The sequence below is a fragment of the Onychomys torridus genome, chromosome 12 (assembly GCF_903995425.1).
Source record: "Onychomys torridus chromosome 12, mOncTor1.1, whole genome shotgun sequence".
NCBI lineage: Eukaryota > Metazoa > Chordata > Mammalia > Rodentia > Cricetidae > Onychomys > Onychomys torridus.
This window is the reverse complement of record NC_050454.1, coordinates 62325387-62346068: the sequence shown is the minus strand read 5'-3', so window position 1 is coordinate 62346068 and position 20682 is coordinate 62325387. Positions and strand designations below refer to the sequence as shown.

Sequence of the window (20682 nt, the reverse complement as noted above, 5' to 3'; positions counted from 1 at the left end):
GGCTCCCCTCCCTGACATTGCAGAAGTGTTTCATCAGCTGCGTGTTGCCCCTCAGCACCTCATTAAGTCGCAAGCAGAGACGGCTTCTCAGCTTCCATTTCTCTTTCTCAACTGAATTAGATGTTCTGTTTTCTGTACCCCCTTTCATTAGCAGAACTGATGTAGAAAACAATTTGAGATGCAATTTTTCATCAGGTTTCAGCAACTTTAAAGTGTGTCCTTTAAATCTAGAAGCAAGAACATATTCTCTTCCACACACCCGTCTCAGCTTACGCACTGAAAGTTTATGAAGCTAAAAACGTGCTGTTAATATGGCCTCTGAGTGCTTAGAAAAGGCATGAGAGTAGGTGTTAATGCCAGGGTTTCCTCCTCTGTGGAAGTGAAACAGTTACTCCTGAGGACTGTGTGACTTGTACTGCCCAGGAAGTGTCTGCAGTGACGTCTGGCATTTGGGAAACCCTCTGTTATCATACACTTTCTTTTTTTCTTGAATATGTTCTTTCAAAAGTTGAATTGGTTCATTTCAAACAATGGAAGTATCTCATGATCAGGCCATCTCTGTAATTTTTTCCTAGCAGACTTGTGTTTTATGTAAATGAGATACAGTTCAACTCCAGGGACCACATTAGTTCTACAAGTCACCATGGATGTGGTTGCTCATGCCATTTACTGACCTGTAAACAAAAAATGTCCTGAAGCATCACAGGTTACATGCAGGCTTTTGATATGCATACTTAAAGCACTAGATAATTCCTAACATTTTAAAAAATAGAAATGCCCTTTAAGATATTACTGCCATGAACACAAACACGGACCACCATTATCACCTTTTTTTTTTTTTCCTGAGACTTGTTTTTTTCTTGAGACAGGGTTTCTCTGTGTAGCCCTGGCTGTTCTGGAACTTGCTCTGTAGACCAGGCTGGCCTCAAACTCAGATATCCACCTTCCTCTACCTCCTAAGTGCTGGGTTTAGAGGTGTGTGCCACCACTGCCCATAGATCAATATCGCCTTTTAATATAAACCCAAGATGCTTTCTACATGATCAATTTTCTGACTTTTGGTATTTGGAATTTTTTTCCTTTTTCATTAAAAACAATATGCACTGATACTTTACCTTTTAAAGAAATGATACAATTTTATGGCCAGGTAAATTAGCCTTTTTTTTTTTCTTAAACCCTGACTTTTAAATACTTCCATCACTTTGTCTTCAGCCATATATTGTTCGTGTTAGCCTATTTTGACCCAAGATTCAGTTAGAAGTATTATCTACTACCTCTGTTTAGAAGAACAATATTAGTTTTTAATCCTAGCACTCGGGAGGCAGAGCCAGGTAGATCTCCGTGAGTTTGAGGCCAGCCTGGTCTACAGAGCGAGTTCCAGGACAGGCACTAAAACTATACAGAGAAACCCTGTCTTGAAAAAACAAAACAAAACAAACAAACAAACAAACAAATAATATTGGGGGTTATTTTTCTCAAAAAGCTTATAATCCAGTAACTGTTTATAGTAGTGTGCTTAGGAGATAGGAGATATCTCCTAATGGGATGCCCAATGGGAGCTTAATACATATAGAATGTTTCCGTGGTGAAACAGACCTTAGCCAGAAATAATGTTAAATATTTTGTCATTCACTGTGCTGGCATAGTGTGTGTGTGTGTGTGTGTGTGTGTGTGTGTGTGTGTGTGTGTGGTGTGTATGTGTGTGTGTGGGGGGGGGCAGATTCAAACTGCAGCCCATGACTCCTGCCTTCAAGGAGCGTATATTCCAGCAGGACAGGTGTTCACACTGTCTGTTGTCAGGCACTGTGAGTGATAGCAATCATGGGATGAAGAGGTCCGATTGTGGAAACAGAAGGATTCAAGGAGGGGCATTCTCGGAACCAGCAAATGAAGTGGACCATTTCCTTAGTTTCTATTCAACCATAAGGAACATGAAGCTAGTTTTTTATTAGATTTGAAAGAGGGATGTTGAAAAGCGGTATTTCTTCGAATCTCAATGCACTTGCTTTAAGTTTCAGAGGCTTAGAGGCTCAGGTCCTCTGATTGCCTCACTCTGTGGCAGCTTTTTTTCTCTCTGCACCTCCTCCTGTTTTCCTTCCTGGATCAACAGCATCATCCAGATGCCTAGTGTGCTTTGCTCGGCTTATTCTAACGCCCAACCAAGTATCCGAGTCACCTTGTGGGAGCCTGTGTGTATATTCAGAACTCTTGAGAGAGAGGATGCAGTTACATCTTGCTTTGGTCTGGCACTGGGTAGCTATAGAGATGGAGCTGTGGAGGTAAAATGTGGTTGCCAAATGCAACATACGAGACTGCATGTGCACACATAATACACACACACAAACACACACCCAAGACACATGGCATCTTTACTTCCTTTATTAAAATTTACTGTGCCACAAGAAAATAAATATTGGTGAAGAGTTAGGAAATTATTGTTACAAAGTCATTTATATATTGTAATTCTTTTAATTTCATTTTCTTTTCTTTTTTGAGACAAGGTCCCTCTATGTATCCCCACTTGCCCTGGAACTCACTAGCCTCAAACTCACAGAGACCCTCCCAAGTGCTGAGACGTAAGGCATGCACCACCATGTACACCATATAATTTTTAATTCTTGACTGAGACTATGATCTCATACATAATCATAAAAATGCATTATTTTCTCTGTAGACTTCTACTGGAGCTACCTAAACTAACATTCAGATTTTTTTTTGTGTGTGGTTTTTAAAAATGTAGGTGTTTCGGCCGGGCGGTGCTGGCGCATGCCTTTAATCCTAGCACTCGGGAGGCAGAGGCAGACAGATCTCTGTGAGTTCGAGGCTAGCCTGGTCTACAAAGTGAGTTCCAGGAAAGGTGCAAAGCTATACAGAGAAACCCTGTCTTGAAAAACCAAAAAAAATAAAAAAATAAAAAAAATGTAATTGTTTCATTGTGTGTGTGTGTCTGGTTTGCTTTGTTGGGCTTGGTTCCTTTATACAATCGTCACCTTACCTGATTTGCCATTCAGTACTTCAAAAGGAAATCTATTGCTGTATTATTTTTATATATAGTCTTTATCCCTTTAAATAAACTTCCTGGTCTTTAGACCAGCAAAATATTTTTTTCTCTTAGGCAATTCCAAATTAATAATTCTTCATCCTTGAGTAAAAGTGACTGAGTCAGGTTGACGTTACTGTGGCCATCCTGTTAATTAAGGAAATAGACAAACTGTGTGGGCTTTTTGCGGTTCAGATTTTATGATCTCCACATCTTCCTGCATATGAACACTGCCGTCAGTAAGATGGAGGGAAGTGGGGAAGCCTGGAGAGTCACTCTGTGTCCTTGATTTTGTGGATGGAATTGGAAATCAGTGGGCTGGCTGATCACCATTCGAAGCTCTGATAATCTCAAGGGAGAGCCACACGTTCGGTGTTTTAGTTTGTCAGTTTCCAATTCTTCCTGCTTAGACACTGGGAGTTGAATTATTTACTGGTCTGCTGCACCAAATATTATCCTAGGAATCAATCTGATGATGGTCCGTGGGCAATGGAAGCCAGAAGGCAATGGAAGGCCCCTTCTGCCGCCGTCAGTTTGTAAACATAATTTGTTGCTTTAAATGGAAAAGAAGGAAATGTGGTGTGACCGTCTATTATAGGGATTTACAGAAAACTGGCATTAAGAAGTTTCACGGTGGGGTAGCATTTCTGAAGCGCCAGCTGGAATCCTTTCGAAAAAATGCAGTAACTCACACTTTACTGCACAGAAAGTCATGTCCCCCAGGGCAAACTCTCATGCCATTGAGTTTATGACTCATGAGTGCTATTCGTTTGTGGTCTCATAAGAAAAGGTGGGAGAATTATATTTCTGTACACAATGCTACTTGCCATTCATTATATAGAATAAAGCTATGGGGCTTTTACATTTTAGTGGCATTTTCAGGGAGAGCGTTGTGTGCGCCTTGAAATGCGTGTACTGAAGTGTTAAAGATACTTAAGCACAAAATAAGACAAAGGAAAGGTAGCTATGCCCTTTGCAGCTAAACTGCAGGCTGTGTTTGAGAAACCTTCTTTACCCAGTGCAGGGTTCTGACTTACAAATGAATTTTCTTATTACATTTTTATTTTATACTGTTTTGTTTGTTCATCAGTGTGGATGTGTGTGTGTGCACAGGTGCCATCATGTGTGTGTGAAAGATTGAACTCAGGGCAGCAGGTGTGTAGCATGAATCTTAAAATGTCTTATTAATAAAATCATACCCAAGGCCAGTTATTGGGGTGAATTCTGGAAGATCAGAGACACAAAACAAGTCACGGCTATCTCACCTTGCTAGTTCCTCAGCTGATCCTGTTTCCTCAGGCTGGAAGCTTCTGAGTCCTCCTCCACATGAACCTTAGCTGAACTGTGCCTCTCCAAAGCCTGAATGCTAAACCAGCCAAATGCTTAACTAACTCTGGTGCCTGGTTTTCACACCTTATATATCTTTCTTTTTCTGCCCCCACTCCCTGGGATTAAAGACTCCCTTTCTGGGATTAAAGGCGTGTGTCACCATGCCTGGCAGTTTCCAATGTGGCCTTGAACTCACAGAGATTCACCTGGCTCTGCCTCCCAAGTGCTGGGATTAAAGGCGTGCACCACCACCACCCAACTTCTGCTATGGCTCACTCTTCCCATTTTCTAGCCACCATTTGTGGCTCTGTCTCTAGTGGCTGTCTGTTCTCTGACCCCAGATAAGTTTATTAGGGTGCACAATATTGTGGGGAACACAATACCACCACATTTCCCCTTTTTTTTGTCTAAAATTTAAAAAGGTCATAACTAATACAAGAAAAATCATATCCAATAAGTGTATACAATATACATAGTCAAGATTACATTAATGATGTCTAGTCCATTAACATTTGACAGATTCAGGCAAAAAACTCCACTATATATAACAATGTCCAGTCCAGTAACATTTGGTAAACTCAGACAAAAAATTTTTATCCTATTTAAAACAAGTAGTTCCTTTTTTAAAAGTAGATTCAATAATTGACCTTTTTATCTGATCATATCCATATTCTCTCTTTTTTCTTTTCATAATTGCTTCAGTAATCTACCTTTTGTCATTTTTATATTTTTCCCTTTTTCTTTTTAGTGTAGATTCAATGATCTACCCATTTATCCTATTATTTCTTTATCTTTTTTCTCAGGGTAGATTCAGTGATCTACCTCATATCTATAGTCTCCTTTTTCTTTTTTAAACAAAAACTCTATTTTTGGGTTAATTGTCAAGTCCTATATCATTTGTCCCGCCACTGCATGATGAGAAAGTGCAGGGCTTGTCACAAGTCCTTGTTTAAGTAGTCTGTCAGGCTGGATCATCTCAGCTAGCCATCTCGAAATTGTCCTAAGCAGTTGTAGTCAAAGTCAATCTTTCCATGGTACTAATGGCTTTACCATAGTCCACATGAATTCATCTTTGTAAGGTCACATCATCCTTTTGAAGATTTCAAAGTCACTGTTAGGTATGGTCATGGTTCTCTGAAGACTTTTTTTTTTTTTTTTTTTTTTTTTTGCCTCCTCTGTGGTTTGGAGCAATCACAGTCTGATAAATGTCTATCTCTCGGAACCATGAACGTTCTTCCCTAGAAGAGAAAATCTTCACAGCAATTTCTCCCCACTATTTGTCTTGCCAAACATTTTCAAACTGACCTTTGCAGATGCTTTCTTATAACACGATGGTCCTGGCAATTCTTCTCTGAACAAGCAGTAGTAAACTCTTCTTCCCAGGTAGCAGCATCACCGCAGTCACCAACAGGATGAGAAGCAGCCTGCAACTCAGAGCAGCAGCTGCTGCCTCCATGGTCCCACAGCTGCCACCATTTGTGGCTAGGCCAACGCTTCTCCTTAGCAAGCCTTCTAGGCTGGCCTCAAACTCAGGATCCTCCTGCCTGTATCCCCTGAGCCATCTCATGGGTCCTGACTTATGTGTTTGTGTGTGTGTGTTCTCCCCATGTAACCCCCACCACTGAATTGAGTTCACACGGTTACTCTGATGAATGCCTTATTTTTTATTTTCTAAGTATACAGTTTTTTAAAGAAGTTATATATTCAACAACAACAAAACAGAAAGGAAGGCAGAGAGATGCTCAGGATGCCCACCATCATCTACACACTTCACCAGAGTGGCACATCTGTGGCAAGTCGTGAACCTGCACAACATGTCATTGTCCCCCACATGCTGTAGCTTGTATTAGTTAGTGCTTGCTCTTGGTGTTATACCATCTTTGGGTTTGGACGATGGAAATGGCAATAATTTCATTGTTTCATTAACTCTTTTACCTCTCCTAAAACCTGAAGAGCCCTTGTCTTCTGTGTGTGTATGTGACATTGAGTGCAAGTGACATGTGTCAGGTACATATGTGTGTACAGGGTTATGTGCAAGTGTGAAGACCAACTTTGAGTTTCTGTCTGCTCTTCAAGTCATCCCCTTTTCTACTTTTGTAAGATTTATTTATCTTATTTTAGAGGTGAAAGTGTTTTGTCTATATTTATATGCACTTTCTTTGTGTGTGGGGGGGTGAGTGTGGTATACACAGAGGTCTCAAGAGGGTGTTGGATCCCATGAAACCAGAGTTAAGGATGGTTGCTAGCCACTCTGTGGGTGCTAGTAATCAAACTCAGTTCCTCTGCAAGAACAATTGCTCTAACCCTTAGCCATCTCTCCAGCCTGCCACCTTGTTTTATGAGACAGTCTCTCGATGCCTTGGGGACTCACAGATTAGGCAAGGTCAGCTGGTTAGGGAGTCCTGAGGATCTGGCTGTCCCCAACTCCCCAATTACATGTGCTTCCACACACCTGGGTACTGGGGATTTGACTCAGATCCTCATGCGTGTGTTGCAAGTGCTTTGCCCAAACACTGATCTTTTTGCTGCCTCCCTAGAGTTGCCTTTTATACATTGTCATGTGATGGAAATCATAACAGTATTTTACCTTTATAGCCTGGCTTCTGTGACTTAATGATAGGCATTTAATTGTGTGTTTTCATAGCTAGAGAGCTCATGGCGGCGGTGGGGGGGGGGGGCTACTAAATAATATTTTCCTGTCCAGAATGTCGTTTTTTAGATTATTTATCCATTTTTACCATGTTTCAAGATTTTTTTGTTTTTGTTTTTGTTTTTTTGCATGTGGACTAAGGTGAGGTGACCAAGACATAAACAATATTGTTTCATAATTTTTTTTATTGTTTTTTTCAAGGCAGGGTGTCTATGTAACAGCCCTGGCTGTCCTGGAGCTTACTCTGTAGACCAGGCTGGCCTCAAACTCAGAAATCCACCTACCTCTGCCTCCCAAGTACTGGAATTAAAGGTGTGCGCTACCACCACCCAACTGTTTTTTTATAGTATTTTGAGAGTATAGAAGTCACTGCAAAAACAAAACAAAACAAAATAAAAACAAACAAAAAAAAACCCAAAACCCCACAATGAGTAAGAGTCAACATTTTAAATAAAGTCAGGGTTACCCTGACATTAATAAACAAGGTACTCCGTATCTATAACTCACAGGTGGACATGATCTTCTTGCTGAGGAACCTGGGTTCCCTTCGCCAATCCTCAGCATTGTACCCACAAGCTGGGGATGTATCTTTCTTCATTTCTACTTCCAAGCCACTTATCCTGGCATACCCTTAACCCTATCCACGAACTGTTCTGCTCTCAGCCTACACCACCATTCTTCTCTATGGCTGGAGTTGTCCCTGAGCCCCACCAGTCCCTTGGCACATACCCTCAGTCTTTGAAGTCTTCTGCTCCTGGCTTTCTGTCAGCCACTACGATTCTTTTGTAAGTTGTAGGTGATTTTGAGGAATCCATGTTTCCTCCGGTTTCTCAAACCCTGTGATTCTCATTCCTTTGGTGACGCTGGCTTTTAATCTTCTACTCCCTCTGATGGCCATGTGTCATTCTTTGCAGTTACCAATAATTGAGACTTTTCTCCGAGTCTTCATTTTAATTCTCAAACTCTCCCCAGCACTGGTTCTTCCTGGCTCAGTTTCTGTGATATGTCTGCGCCAACCCTTTAGCTCATTTCTGGGTTGAAATTCCATTGTCTTACAATCTTCTGACTGGGTATAATTCCCTTCACATTCTCACCTTCCCCTCCTGGATTCATATCCTCCAGGAAGAGCCATCTGCTTCATTAATGCCTTTCTTTAGTCAGCTATTTCTGTTGTTATTTATCCTGCAAAACTGCTCACTTTAGAGACACATTTTATCTTACTATTTTTCTTTCAAATCTCTACCCGTTATTATTACACGGAAGTGGTTTAATATTTCGCAAATATATTTTGGTTGATTGAGTTTGACATTTCATTCCAAGTGCTCAGCGAGCGGCGTGATTTACAAAGAGCAGTCATCACAGAACAAGATAAATGGTTTCTTGCTGAAGAAGGAGAATTCATGAGTGCCGGACTTTAAATGGCCCTCTTGAAGACTTTTTTTTTTTAATAAAATATTTTTATGTAAACTACTTTGAGGACAGAAACTAATTTTTGTATGGAAACTAGCTATATGCCGTGCTCTGTGTATAAAATATTTGCCACATAGAATGGGTTGAATTTGTTAAGATGATATCCGAAAGTGTATCAATTGCAGTGGTCCTTTCGAAAGCTACAAGCCAGAGTCTTCCATGGTCTGTTTATTTTGCATAGAGAATGACTGCATGCTTTCAGGGGTCTGTTTTTACTTTGTCTCCCCTGGACACTGTCTGCATGGGCAGTTAAATGCAAGGCCTTAGGCACTGTCAATCAGGCCTTTCTTCTTATACCGATGCCCTTTTAGCAGCTTGGCTTTCGGGGGATAGCGGGACCTTTGAATGGCAGTGGAGGTTTAACAGGTTTGTACACTTGTCAGGCTTTGTCACGAGTAATGGTTTCCTCTTCTCCTGTGCTCCCTAGGTCTACCCTGAACTGCAGATCACAAATGTAGTGGAAGCCAACCAACCAGTGACCATCCAGAACTGGTGCAAGCGGGGCCGCAAGCAGTGCAAGACCCACACCCACATCGTGATTCCCTACCGCTGCTTAGGTGAGCCAGCCAGCCAGCCCCACAGCCGGTGCTGATGGCAGGATGCTCTAATTAGGTCATATGCATATGCTACTCCTTGAGCACGTTGCCACCACCATATTGTTGGCTCCGTATCTGTGCATTTCACATCTGCAGATTCATCCAAACGTGGGTGGAAAATAATCAAGCAATCCTTTATCAGTGTTTATGTATGATTTATATTGCATTAGATATTATTTGTAAGGAAAGGTGTATTTGTTACTTTATTATTTATTGTGGTACTTGAGAATGAACATAGCCATTTATATATTTACATATATATATAAATATATGGCAAGCATTATACCACTAATGTGTATCCTAAGCCTGGGAGAAGTGATTTAAAGAATATAAGAGGTTGTATGTAGGTTATAGGTAAATACTGTGTCAGTTTCTATGAGACTTGGGATTTTAGTATCCTTAAGACATGAAAGACCCTCTCCCTCATGAGTACCAAAATTCTGTTTTTACTCTGTTTTGAATGTTGAAGGCACTGCCCCATGTTCTTTTAATACAAAAACAGCATTTCTTAGCTCTGTGCCTCAGAATAGCTTTCGCCAGGGTGTTCATGAAAATTATAAGTCCCAGGGCCAGTCCTGCGTCTACTGAGTGAAAAATGTCTGGTGGTAGAGCCCCAGAGTCTCTCAAGTTTATACTGTCCAGGTTTACAAAGGCAGGCCATGTATATTTCTTCCCAGGATTTCAGAGTAGGAAGAATATAATATGAAGTTCCACCCTCTTGCTAATTCCTTAAAAAGCCCTTTCCCAGAGCACCCCTTCTTCTTGAAGTTGTGAATGGTCAGGAAGTGTGTTTGATTGTTTTGTTTTCTATTTACTCATATCAAAGTGGAAGAAACGGTGTGATCACAAAGGCTTAAACTCTTACTGACTCCAAAAGTTACTTTCATTTTTATCTTAAAAACTGAGTCATCTTTGTCGTTTGGAAGAGCCGTCTGAAGTCTGTTTTCAGTCCTGCTGCTCTTCCTAGTGGCCTCCCATGTGAACGAGCCTGCCATCAGTAGCCCGATTTGATTTTATAAATTCCATAAATGTTTCCCGTCATTATCGATTAATACGAAGATTGTAAGTAAGGGAAAATATAGACAAATAGTGTTGACTTCTTACAAAGTCTGAAAGGAATCTTTGTTAGAATGTCCTTGCTCCCTTCCTGGGTACAAGGCAGTGGATTTTGAGTCCCAACACTTTAACAACAAGGGTCTGGACCGAACTTTGCAAATAAAGATCCCTAGAGACTTGTGCAGTATTTGTTTAGCGATTGGATTCCACAAGAGCATACCCAGGAATGGTGGGATGGTTCTGTCATTAAGAGTTGTAGCTGCTCCTCTGATGAACCTGAAATCAGCTTCTAGTGCCCAAGTCAGGTGACACACAATCGCTTGTAGCCCCAGCTCCAAGAGATCGCACACCCTCTTCTAGCCTTCAAGGTCATTTGCACCCAAATGCACACCCCCATATATATATATTTATATAAATATAATAAAGAACGTGATGATTTCTGTTTATTTGTGCAAGTAATATGAGAAATCAACAGACAACAGGGGCATTAGGATGAAAATTTCATCTGCATTTCATATTTAATGAGTATGTGATAAAGACAATATTGAACCAAATTCTAAGCCATTTGATGGTCTGTGAATTTTCTTACTCTTCATTATTTCCTTAATGCCTCTTAAGGCCTTTAGCTCTTTACTGTATGTTTGAGAAGTTAAGATTTAATAAGAGAATATAAAGGGAATAATGTTCAGATACTAAATCCAGACCTACTATAGAGCTTTAGCAAGAAGCCACATTTTATACTGTGAATACACAGGAACCACACAGTGATGAACCTTGTTATATCATTTAGGGGAACAGTCTCACTAATTTGTCTTTGAATGCTACTTTCATCTAGTAGACAGTGTGTTAGTAATGACAGTGACCTGCCCCTCGGCTCTTACCTCTAACTATTATAGAACCCTTTCACTTGCTGAGGTTTATAGAGACATACAGGCCGGACAGGGGAAAGGGAAAATGGAGAAGTGACTCAAAATTGTCCCAGAGACACTGAAAAAAAAGGAGGACGATTGAATTCCCTGTTGCCTCTGTCATCAGCCAGTACCAGATTTCTCTTTTATCTTGTGAATAGAGTCTGAGCTCCTTTGAAGTTGAAGTACATAATTCAAGGAGGCAAGCCGCTTGTGACATGTTTAGGAAATTTCCCAGGTCTGGTGCAGCATCTGATAGGTTATGAGCACACTGACACTAACTGTTCCTGACTGCTAATAGACTAGATAATCATTAGCTATTCCCAGCAGGCCTCTGGCCTGTTTGAATCGTTATTGTGTTTCTCATCTTATAAATCCCCGGTCTTTTCCCGTTGGACCTAAAATAGACTGTCAGTTGACAGGCGAAGCATACCTATTTCTTGCTTTGCCAGTGAGCTTAGATTAGAATGAAGAGCTATGACATTGTCTTTTTCTTAGGCAGTGGCAAATTTTCTAGATGTCTCAAACATAAGTATTACACAAGGCGTATAAAATATTGCTAATGTGTGTGCGTGGTATGTCTTCAACTTTGTGAAAAAGAATTAAAGGGAGTATATAACTTATGTATATATTGTTTGCATGAATATTGTAACTTTTTTAACCTTAATTTCTCCAAGCCTTTCCTTCCTTTTCCCCTGACTTCCTGATCTCTCCTTCATCTTAGTGTTGTGTCCTCAGTAATTTCATAGGGCATCCAATGGAACTGTTATACTTACTGTGAGGTCTTTCTTCATATGTATAAATGTCAGTCGCCAGAGAGGTTAGATTTCTCTATATAAGTCACACAGCCACAGTGTATTCAGATCACGACCAGAGCCCACCCTTTCTTGATTCATCATCCCTATTCCTTGTGATTTATTTTTTAAAAATAATTATTAGAACAACTACTAAAATTTCACAATAGATATTATGTTGACAAAGGTGGTAATGCTGACCCTTGGTATAGAATAAATCAGAGTGCTAAAGTTTGCTGATAATGACAGAGGTAATCAGTGGCCTTTTTCTTTATAACTTGTTCCTGAAACAAAGAATTATTGTTTAACCTTAATCTAAGAACTCTCTGGAACCTTCAACTGTGTCCAAGAAGTCTCTGAAACTCCAACTGTATCCAAATATATACTTTACACAAAGGAGAGATTTACTAAAGTTAATTCCCACAAAGATATGACCTAAAGGAATGAGTAAGATTGTCTTAGGCATTGCTGAATTGAAATTCAAAACATTCAAAACAAAGCTTGAGAAAAATGCCTGTCCTTCCTGGCATGCAGCCTCCTGACCTCTGTCTCTGACAAAGGACCCAACATGGCGCTAGCTGAGTTCTCTCTCCATTCTGTGTTTGCCTTGGATACGTGCTCTGCAGTGTCTTTCATTGCTTGTGGGATGGGGAAGTGTATGGTGTTGCCTTTGGCACTGTTCTCCCATGGAATGGATGGCTTCCCTTGGGAGCGTGCTGGCTTTCTCAATTCACTTTTTATTTTTGATACTTCCAGAACCAGAGTATACGATGTGACTTGATCATGTAAACATTTTATCACATACCATATGTGGAATTCAAAGCACATCACTTATCATCACTCAGGGGGTAGGGTGGATTTTTTTGTTTTGTTTTGGCTTTCAAACCCTTTCCATTTGAATGACTTCTCTCTTCGTGGAATAGTGGATCCACGATTGAAGTTGGCTAGCAATGGCACAACATGTTGCCTAAGAAAAACCATTATTGATTTTACAGGGCCAAAGTGCCATTAATAGTGTAGTCTGGAAGAAGAATTAGAAGTTGAGCAATTAGTATGCAACATGTCAGTATGCCTTTGTTACTAAGAAAGATACCCCAAATGTGTAGGTAGTAATGACCTTACTCAGAATGAGAAATTAAGAGTTTTGATTCTTTGAATTTTGAATTTCATAGTTTTAATAACATTTCAGGACCAATCTACCTTGCTTTCTAGGTGGCTGCTTCTCTAAATGAACTGTAACCACCTCAGTCTTTTTTAGGTTAAGAAATATCTATTTGGTTACCTGACAGATAATGGTACTGTAGTTAATCTGTTGAACTTCTGTTGAGCAGGTTCTTGTTATTGTTGTTGTTTTTAGACACATCTGATAATGGTAAATATTTAAGAATGTTAAATAAATATCACCAAAGTGTGAAAGTAGGCGAGAGGATGGAAGGACATTTGTTTTAGAACTTAGGGATCCTGTAAATGTCCAGAAATCCAAATGTGGGAATCCAGAGACTTCATGCACTTCACACTTTCCAGTTTTAGTAAATACGATGAATTAGGTACTGCATGCCCTAGTAATAGATCTATGGAGTACTCATTAAAACACAACTTTTTACTCATTTTAAAGGTAAGATTTCTATCAGACTACTGAAATTGAATTAACAAAGATATTATTACTTGTCTGATAAATAAATACTGTTGGCCAGGACTGGGAGGTAGTATTGTAGGCTTTTAAAATTATTATCCAAAAATAGCATTAAGGATATAAGAAATGACATGACAATAACAGTGAGTCTAAGGCCCATGTTAAAAGGCATTTTAATAACAGTATCAGTGGATGCTGCGGACAAGCATTTTGGTGCACTCACGTTTTTAACTCCCGTACTCAGGAGACAGAGGCAGGCAGATCACTGTTGAGGTCTAGAGGTCTAGGCCAACCTGCTTTACTTAATGAGTTCCAGGACAGAGTTGCAAAGTGAGACACTGTCTTGGGGGTAGGGGTTGGAGGGGTTAGGGGTGCTATGAAAAGTTCAAATGTAAGTGCCGGACACAGAAATCTCAGTATTTTTCTGCAGAATGGGGATACATTTTGTCCCCTTTTTGTCATGGTTGTCACCAAGTGGCTCATGAAGTGTTCTGTGTTTTACATTACCCCTTGATGAGTCTCACCTCTTCCTGGTGATGTGTCCCAAGGGGGGCCCTTCTCCCTGTCCCTTCCTTGAATTCTCTTCCCCTGCCAGTGAGTCTGCAGCTTTGGCTTTGATCACTAATGGAGAAAGAAAGTCCCAAAGCAACAGCTGTTGCAGCAGTCTGGAGAGAAGCAAAGCGCAGATTGCGGAAGAGCAGGGGACGGCCCAGCCGCGGGGCTCTAGGGGAAGAGATGACACTGATGGACGGCCTGTTGTAGCCTCCCAGCCTGGCGTCCCGTGCCTTCAGGATCCTCTCACAGAGTTTGGGGAAGTTCAAGTGCTGAGGAGAGCAGAGGAAATGAAGCAGATTTGAAAGTACAGGCTCATATTAGTTCTTGAGAAAGAAGCACAAAACATTGAAAAAAACAACAACAGAACGTGATTTTATCAAACACACAGGTATCAGTGTGTTTTGTCAGCTGCGTTGCTGGTCAGCTTCCTGTCCGTTTCCAAGGAGAAGGCTCTGGGTGTTGCTCAATGCACAGTTGTTTGGCCCCATTGTTCTGGGCCTGTGGTGAGATAACCCATGGTGATGGGATGACAGGGTAGAGCAAAACCACCTCATGGCCAGAAATAAAAAAAAATAATAATGGAAGAGGAGGAAATGGGGGTGGGGTGGGTGGGGTGTCACAGTAACCTCCCCTCCAGGCTCCACCTCTCAAACATTCCACTACCTCTTTAGTTCTTCTCTCTTTGGGGAGACAATGAAGAAGTAGACATCACTGTCTGTCTTGATGCTGGTACCATACAAAGCTATGCCAGTGATGTTGGTGAGAAGGCAAGGCAGTAGCATAAGAGTGGTATCATCTCCCACTGTGGGGAGGAGCCAAAGTGGAGAATTCACTAAAGTAGGTCCTACCCAAGTCACCATCACGTGTTCCTTTGTACTTCTACTGATCCCTTTTCTCTTCTCACCCAGCCCACCCTCTCTGCTTGCATATCTCCTTCCTCTGGGGGCTCAGTCAGTTTCATTAGGCTCACTTGTAAGAGCATAGATAAGGGCTTGGAGCCTTACCACAAGCTTTACACAGCTAAAGAAAATGTCTCACCTTCCAATTTGGATAGCAAACAACTAAGAGGGTATCCTATCAGGAACATATTCTGTCAGTGAGTTTGAGAGTCTGCTTAGGGAAAAGAATAATTGTAGGGCTATATTAGGAATAAATACTTCATGGTACAGAAGATTAACAATGTTTCCTTACAATGCTTTTGCATTTGGAGATAATTGGTTTCTGTGTGAAATGTAAGCTCTTCAGCTCTGGGGTCTTTTGTTTGCTCACTGAAAACCCCCTAGAGCTTAGAACATGTCATAGCTCTTAGTTCCCACTTGTCAGGATGTGTGGAAAGAATTGAAGTGAATACTGGAGGAAGGAGGGAAGGGGAAAAGGAGTCTCCTGGAAGGCCAAAGCACAGGGTGGGGGGCTTGTCCTGCCAAACGCTTCCTAAAGTGACAGCAGGCGTCACTTTCCTTATGCCATCTTGTACTGATCAACACAGAGAGCGAAGTTAATGTTAGCATGATTATAGTCAGCATGCCAGGAAGTTCCCGTATACCTTGCCAGTTGAATGACTGGAGCTTGGTTTTCATCAACCACCATTGCTCTGATAGTAAGATTTTAGAATTCTAAGTTAAGTCTACATCTATGAGTACCTATGCATGTTTGTATTTTCTTCAAGGCGTTCTCTAGTCTTATAGCTCACCTCTGTCCTTATTAAGACCTTTGCCCAAATAGACCTTCTGACTACTTGATTTCCTCTTGGCCCTCACCTCAGTCTGCTGCTTCCCTGTATGTCTTGAGCATCCTTGTTCTGTCCTTCACAGTTCTGCCTCCGGTGTGGTGGTGAGAGGTCCCATGGTCCCTCCACAGCCAGGCATTATCATCTCCTCAGCCCCAGTTACCGGTGACGTCAGCTCTGAGCACACTTCTCTCCTTTGTCTACCCAGTGCTATCAGATTCTGTGGGCTGTGGCCTTCTTTCCTGAGTCCTTGCCATGCTGTTCCTCTTGTGTCCTCTTTCCTCCCCTGTTTTCTATCTCAGGCTCATGTTTTGTGTCTACTTCAGAAATCCTAAATACTGATGTTTTCTACAGCACTTCTTCCTGGTTGTTCATTTTACACAGCACACAAGCTTGCCAGGAAATAGCATCCACGCAGTGCTAAGGCTGTCCTGCGTTATTATGTCCAAGGCCAGGTTTCTTCTGCGGGAAGACTGAGATTCTGTGTGACCTCTGGAGTACTGGTTCATTAGCTTATATGGACATTTCAGGAAAGGTATATCCCAGTTCCTTATGAGTAAATGGTGAGTAGCGGATAATATAGCTCAGAGGTCGACTACTTGCCTGCCTGAATGAGGTCCTGAGTTCCCTCTCCGACACTTCCAAACATAACAGCACTAATAAATTTGAAATTCTTAGACTAAACAACATGCTTAATCAGTATGCTATTTTTATCAGTTAATTTATTGCTGAATACCATTTGGGTTCATTAAAATCTGTCACAGGCAAAAGAGTAGGGTTTTTCTCAGCCTTCTGAAAAGGGTGTATGTGTGTGTGTGTGTGTGTGTGTGTGTGTGTGTGTGTGTGTGTGACAGAGACAGGCAGAGAGAGAGACAGAGAGAGGCAGAGACAGAGAGATGTTTGTGCATGTATATCCCCCTACCCATGTTCCTTTCCTTTATTAAAGCCTCCTGGATTCTTGGGTCCTTGCGTAAGAACTTATTAGAGCTTTATGAACTAGCTGCTGCCAATACCTAGCAAGCATTCATGTACTGATTTTTAATATATATTTTAAAGTGGTACTGTGTAATTAAGCACATTCTTAAATTTTGAATTCTAAAAGGCATTTGGGATAATTCAGTTTAAATATAAGATTTGCTGCAAAGAATCTTTTTAAATATAGGTGTCATCTCTATTTTGGAATTACGTTATCCTGTGAGGAGAATTTAGGGTTACACTAAAAGCCAGGGAGCAATGATGTGGCTCAGTGGGTAGAGGCGCACATGCTGTGAAAGCTGAGCTCAATCCCCAGATTTTGGAGAACTGACCCTTGAGTATTGTGTTCCCCAAAATATTGTGTACCCTAATAAACTTATCTGGGGTCAGGGCACAGAACAGCCACTAGATACAGAGGCTAGAAAATGGTGGCACACACACCTTTAATCCTAGCATTCCAGAGGCAGAAATCCCTCTGGATCTCTGTGTGTTCAAGGATACAGCCAAGCATGGTGACTCACACCTTTAATCCCAGAAAGTGAGCCTTTAATCCCAGGGAGTGATGGCAAAAACAGAAAGATATATAAGGTGTGAAGACCAGGAACTAGAAGCTTTTAGCTGGTTAAGCTTTTAGGCTTGTAGCAGCAGTTCAGCTGAGACCCATTCGGATATGAGGACTCAGAGGCTTCCAGTCTGAGGAAACAGAATCAGCTGAGGAACTGGTGAGGTGAGGTGGCTGTGGCTTGTCCTGCTTCCCTGATCTTCCAGCATTCACCCCAATAACTGGCCTCAGGTTTGATATTATTAATAAGTACCTTTAAGATTCATGTTACACCTTGAGTGTTACCCTGTGACCTTCACAAGTGTAGTGACATGCACTTGCCTGAACACCCGCATGCACGCACACACACTAAACAAACAAAAATTCAGGAGTTCTAGCTGGGAAGAGGAGAGTTAAATCATCTATCTGCAAGGAAAATACAGAAGGCTGCCCACTTAGGAATGCCAGCTAGTGTTGCCTAATGAGTCAAGAATGGCAAATGCTTAAAATTCAGGATAACACACATATGACCTATTATTTATTGTTGTAGTTGAATGTTCTGTTGACATGGGACTTGTTATCAAAGATGTCTTTTGTACTCACTTGGCTTTTCAAACCTCAGCTCTGCTTTCTCAGAGAGATGGGCTACTGTGTAATGATGGTAAAGTACAAGTTTCCAGGGCTCTGTGTAAGTAGCCACCCCTCCTGCCCTAGAAACTGAAGAACTATGGCTGGGAGATAGCTAACTAGTTTGACTATAACCCCCAGCTGAAGCAGTATAGATTGTCATGTGACATGAGTCAGGTCAAGAGGAGGAAGTGACCTTTGGCTTCATTTTCCTTCCTGGTGAGTGACCTTAAGGACCATTACACTGCTTTAAGCTTAGGTCTTGGAGCTGGCCCCTTAGAGCAGGCTAGAGATGCTGTTGGAAGGTCTGCCTCAGGCACACTTTTCTTAGAAGATTCTGCTGCCTATTCTTAGTTCCCCTCAGCATTTTTCCAAAACCACAACAGTTCTGGAATAAAACAACTTGGATCCTAAGAACAACTTTCTTTGAATGTGCATTTTAATTACCATTATCGTTTTAATGGAAAGGCAGACAGAAATAATACTATTTGAAAGGAGGGTACCCCCGGTAGTTGTAAGCCTTAATCACATAGCATCCTTTCTAAATGTTTGATATAAAATTAGAGATTTCTTCAGTCTCTCTGCCTGTGTCTTCTTACTCTGAGAAATGATTTAAGTACATTGAAAGGCTCCGTTTCTGCTGGCCCAGAATGCTTGCTCTTCAAAATATCTGCTCCCTGGAGAGGTAAACCAATGTTAGTCTTTTCACGTGACCTTGGATTGTTGACCTGGAAGACTTCAGGCAATGGAATGGGCTTTGGCCCTGTTCCCCTGCTTTCTGGATGAGTACCCAGCCTGGAAAGGAAGGCGTGACTGACCATGTGCAAAGGGAGGGAGGGATGGAGTCTGAAGATGTTTGAAGCATGAATACACCTTCATCTGATGCCTGGCTTTACTGCTGAAGAGAATTCTAAACTGCTGCATCCATCAATGTGCAGCAGCTTGTAGTGATGCATATTTAAATGATTTTGCATAGTCAAATGATTTTACGTCCAAACAAACGCATTCATTCTCTGCCTGGTGAGTAAAAACTGAATGACACTTGTGCTCGTTCTGAAAGGAACAGACATTTTCATTATCAAATTCAGCCAAGCAGAAAGTGGCAAAAGGAGCCGGAGTCTCTATCTGTTTACATCTTTGATTGAAGATGTGGCGATAAAAGATTATTAGGTTGAAGAGGGGCCTCGTCCTCATGTTGCTATGTGACACAGATTTTTCTTAGAGTATTGAGTACAAAGCTGAGCAGAAGTTTCCTATTATCCATTTCCCTTTAATTCATTGTAGATAATTATCCATATCCCTTTAATTCACTAGAGATATCTCTGGGGCCTTTGGGGAGAGAGAATTTCTAGTTATATGTTAATAGTCTATATACTCTTTCTTCTTAAAAGTCATTCTTTATCAGCTGTAAAGCTTACCTGCTGGCTTTATGTTCTGTTAGCAGAGATTCCCATCCTGCTTAGATCTGATTGGCATCAGCAGGTGTAGGCATATAACTCATCATCATAAGACACTGCTGTAGAGAAGTGGATTGGAAGCCTCCAGGGGGATTTGCCACTAAAGCATAGTTAGGGATCTACCTTTTGAAACCTAAATATCATAGTTTCTTGCCCAAACCTTCCTTCGTAGAAGTCCAGAAATTCAATGATTTCAGCTCTCTGAGGATCAGCTCCAGAAAAATGATTTGCAATAATGAAACTAAGCCTTGTTTACAAGTCTGAGTGGCGCTTTGAAAGACCAAGAGGCACAGTAACAGAAAGTAACATTTATCTGGGGGTGTATCCCCTCTGAAAAGATCTCGGAAGGGATATGGGTAATTTCTGAAAGATATTTTTCTCAAAGAGCTTGAGGAATCATGATAACCTGCTGCATTTTTAATTCTATTAACTGCTTTGTGTTGCACATCCCTGGGTGTGTTGCTGGTATGATGGTGAATCCGATTCTCTTTTCTGTGCTCCGACAGAGCTCTGAAAGCTAACTGTGCCCATTTCAAAACCGGGCCAGTGTCAAGTGGTGTGGCCTCGTTTCTTCTTAGTTGACTTTTGTTACGTGCTGAGACATTTTCTTTCTATTCTCTTCTTTCTCTTCATAAGATACTGACCCGATGAGAAATGGGCCATTGTTCTTTGTGTACAGTCATGAGATTTGACACATTGGTTGGACAACCGGATTCTAGTATGGTTCAGAAAAGCAATGACCTACATGTAGATGACTCTAGCAGTGACTAGAAATGTCAAATGGAAGGTCAGCCTTGGAAGAGTAGAGAAGGTTGTTGAATCCTTAAGCCTGGGCAGAATAATCTAAGTAATAATGGAAGATGAACACCGATCAGAAGACAGAACTATTAAAAAGATGGGGAAGTGGGAGAGAAAGAGCGAGCGTAAAATAGAAAAGAGAGAGCTGTCTGGATTTAGGTTAGCAGGTGGAGAAGACTGAAGATAAGGAAGACAGTGGTGTGGGATTGGGTGGTCAGGGAACCTGAGGGCTGAGACCAAAGTGATTGTTGTTGACCTTGAAGGAACAGTTGCTGATTGCAGTGTACAGGCACTGAGCCAGGTGGAAAGGGTTGGAAAGAATAAGGCAGGGTCTGGAGAGTGAGAGGGGCCGGAGCTCTGGCAGCAGCTCCCCACTTCAAAGAGCCTCTTTCGCTCTTGATTATAGCCTGCCTCACACATGGGTTTCTGAATATGGCATATGGAAGAGCATGCTGTGTACATTTACTTCCTGTTGTGATTTAAGTATTTGCTAATGACTAGTGGTTGCTTGCCTCACTGTACCTCAG

General features: G+C 41.3%; 1 protein-coding gene across 4 annotated transcripts in view; it reads left to right on the top strand.

The window, feature by feature from the left end:
• Positions 1-20682, top strand: part of LOC118594338 (amyloid beta precursor protein) — a 227216-nt gene that overhangs the window by 69326 nt on the left and 137208 nt on the right. For all 4 annotated transcript variants that reach the window (XM_036204208.1, XM_036204209.1, XM_036204211.1 and 1 more), the window contains exon 3: positions 8917-9046. In XM_036204208.1, coding sequence (XP_036060101.1) covers positions 8917-9046 — 130 coding nt within the window. The remainder of the gene's footprint in view (positions 1-8916; positions 9047-20682) is intronic.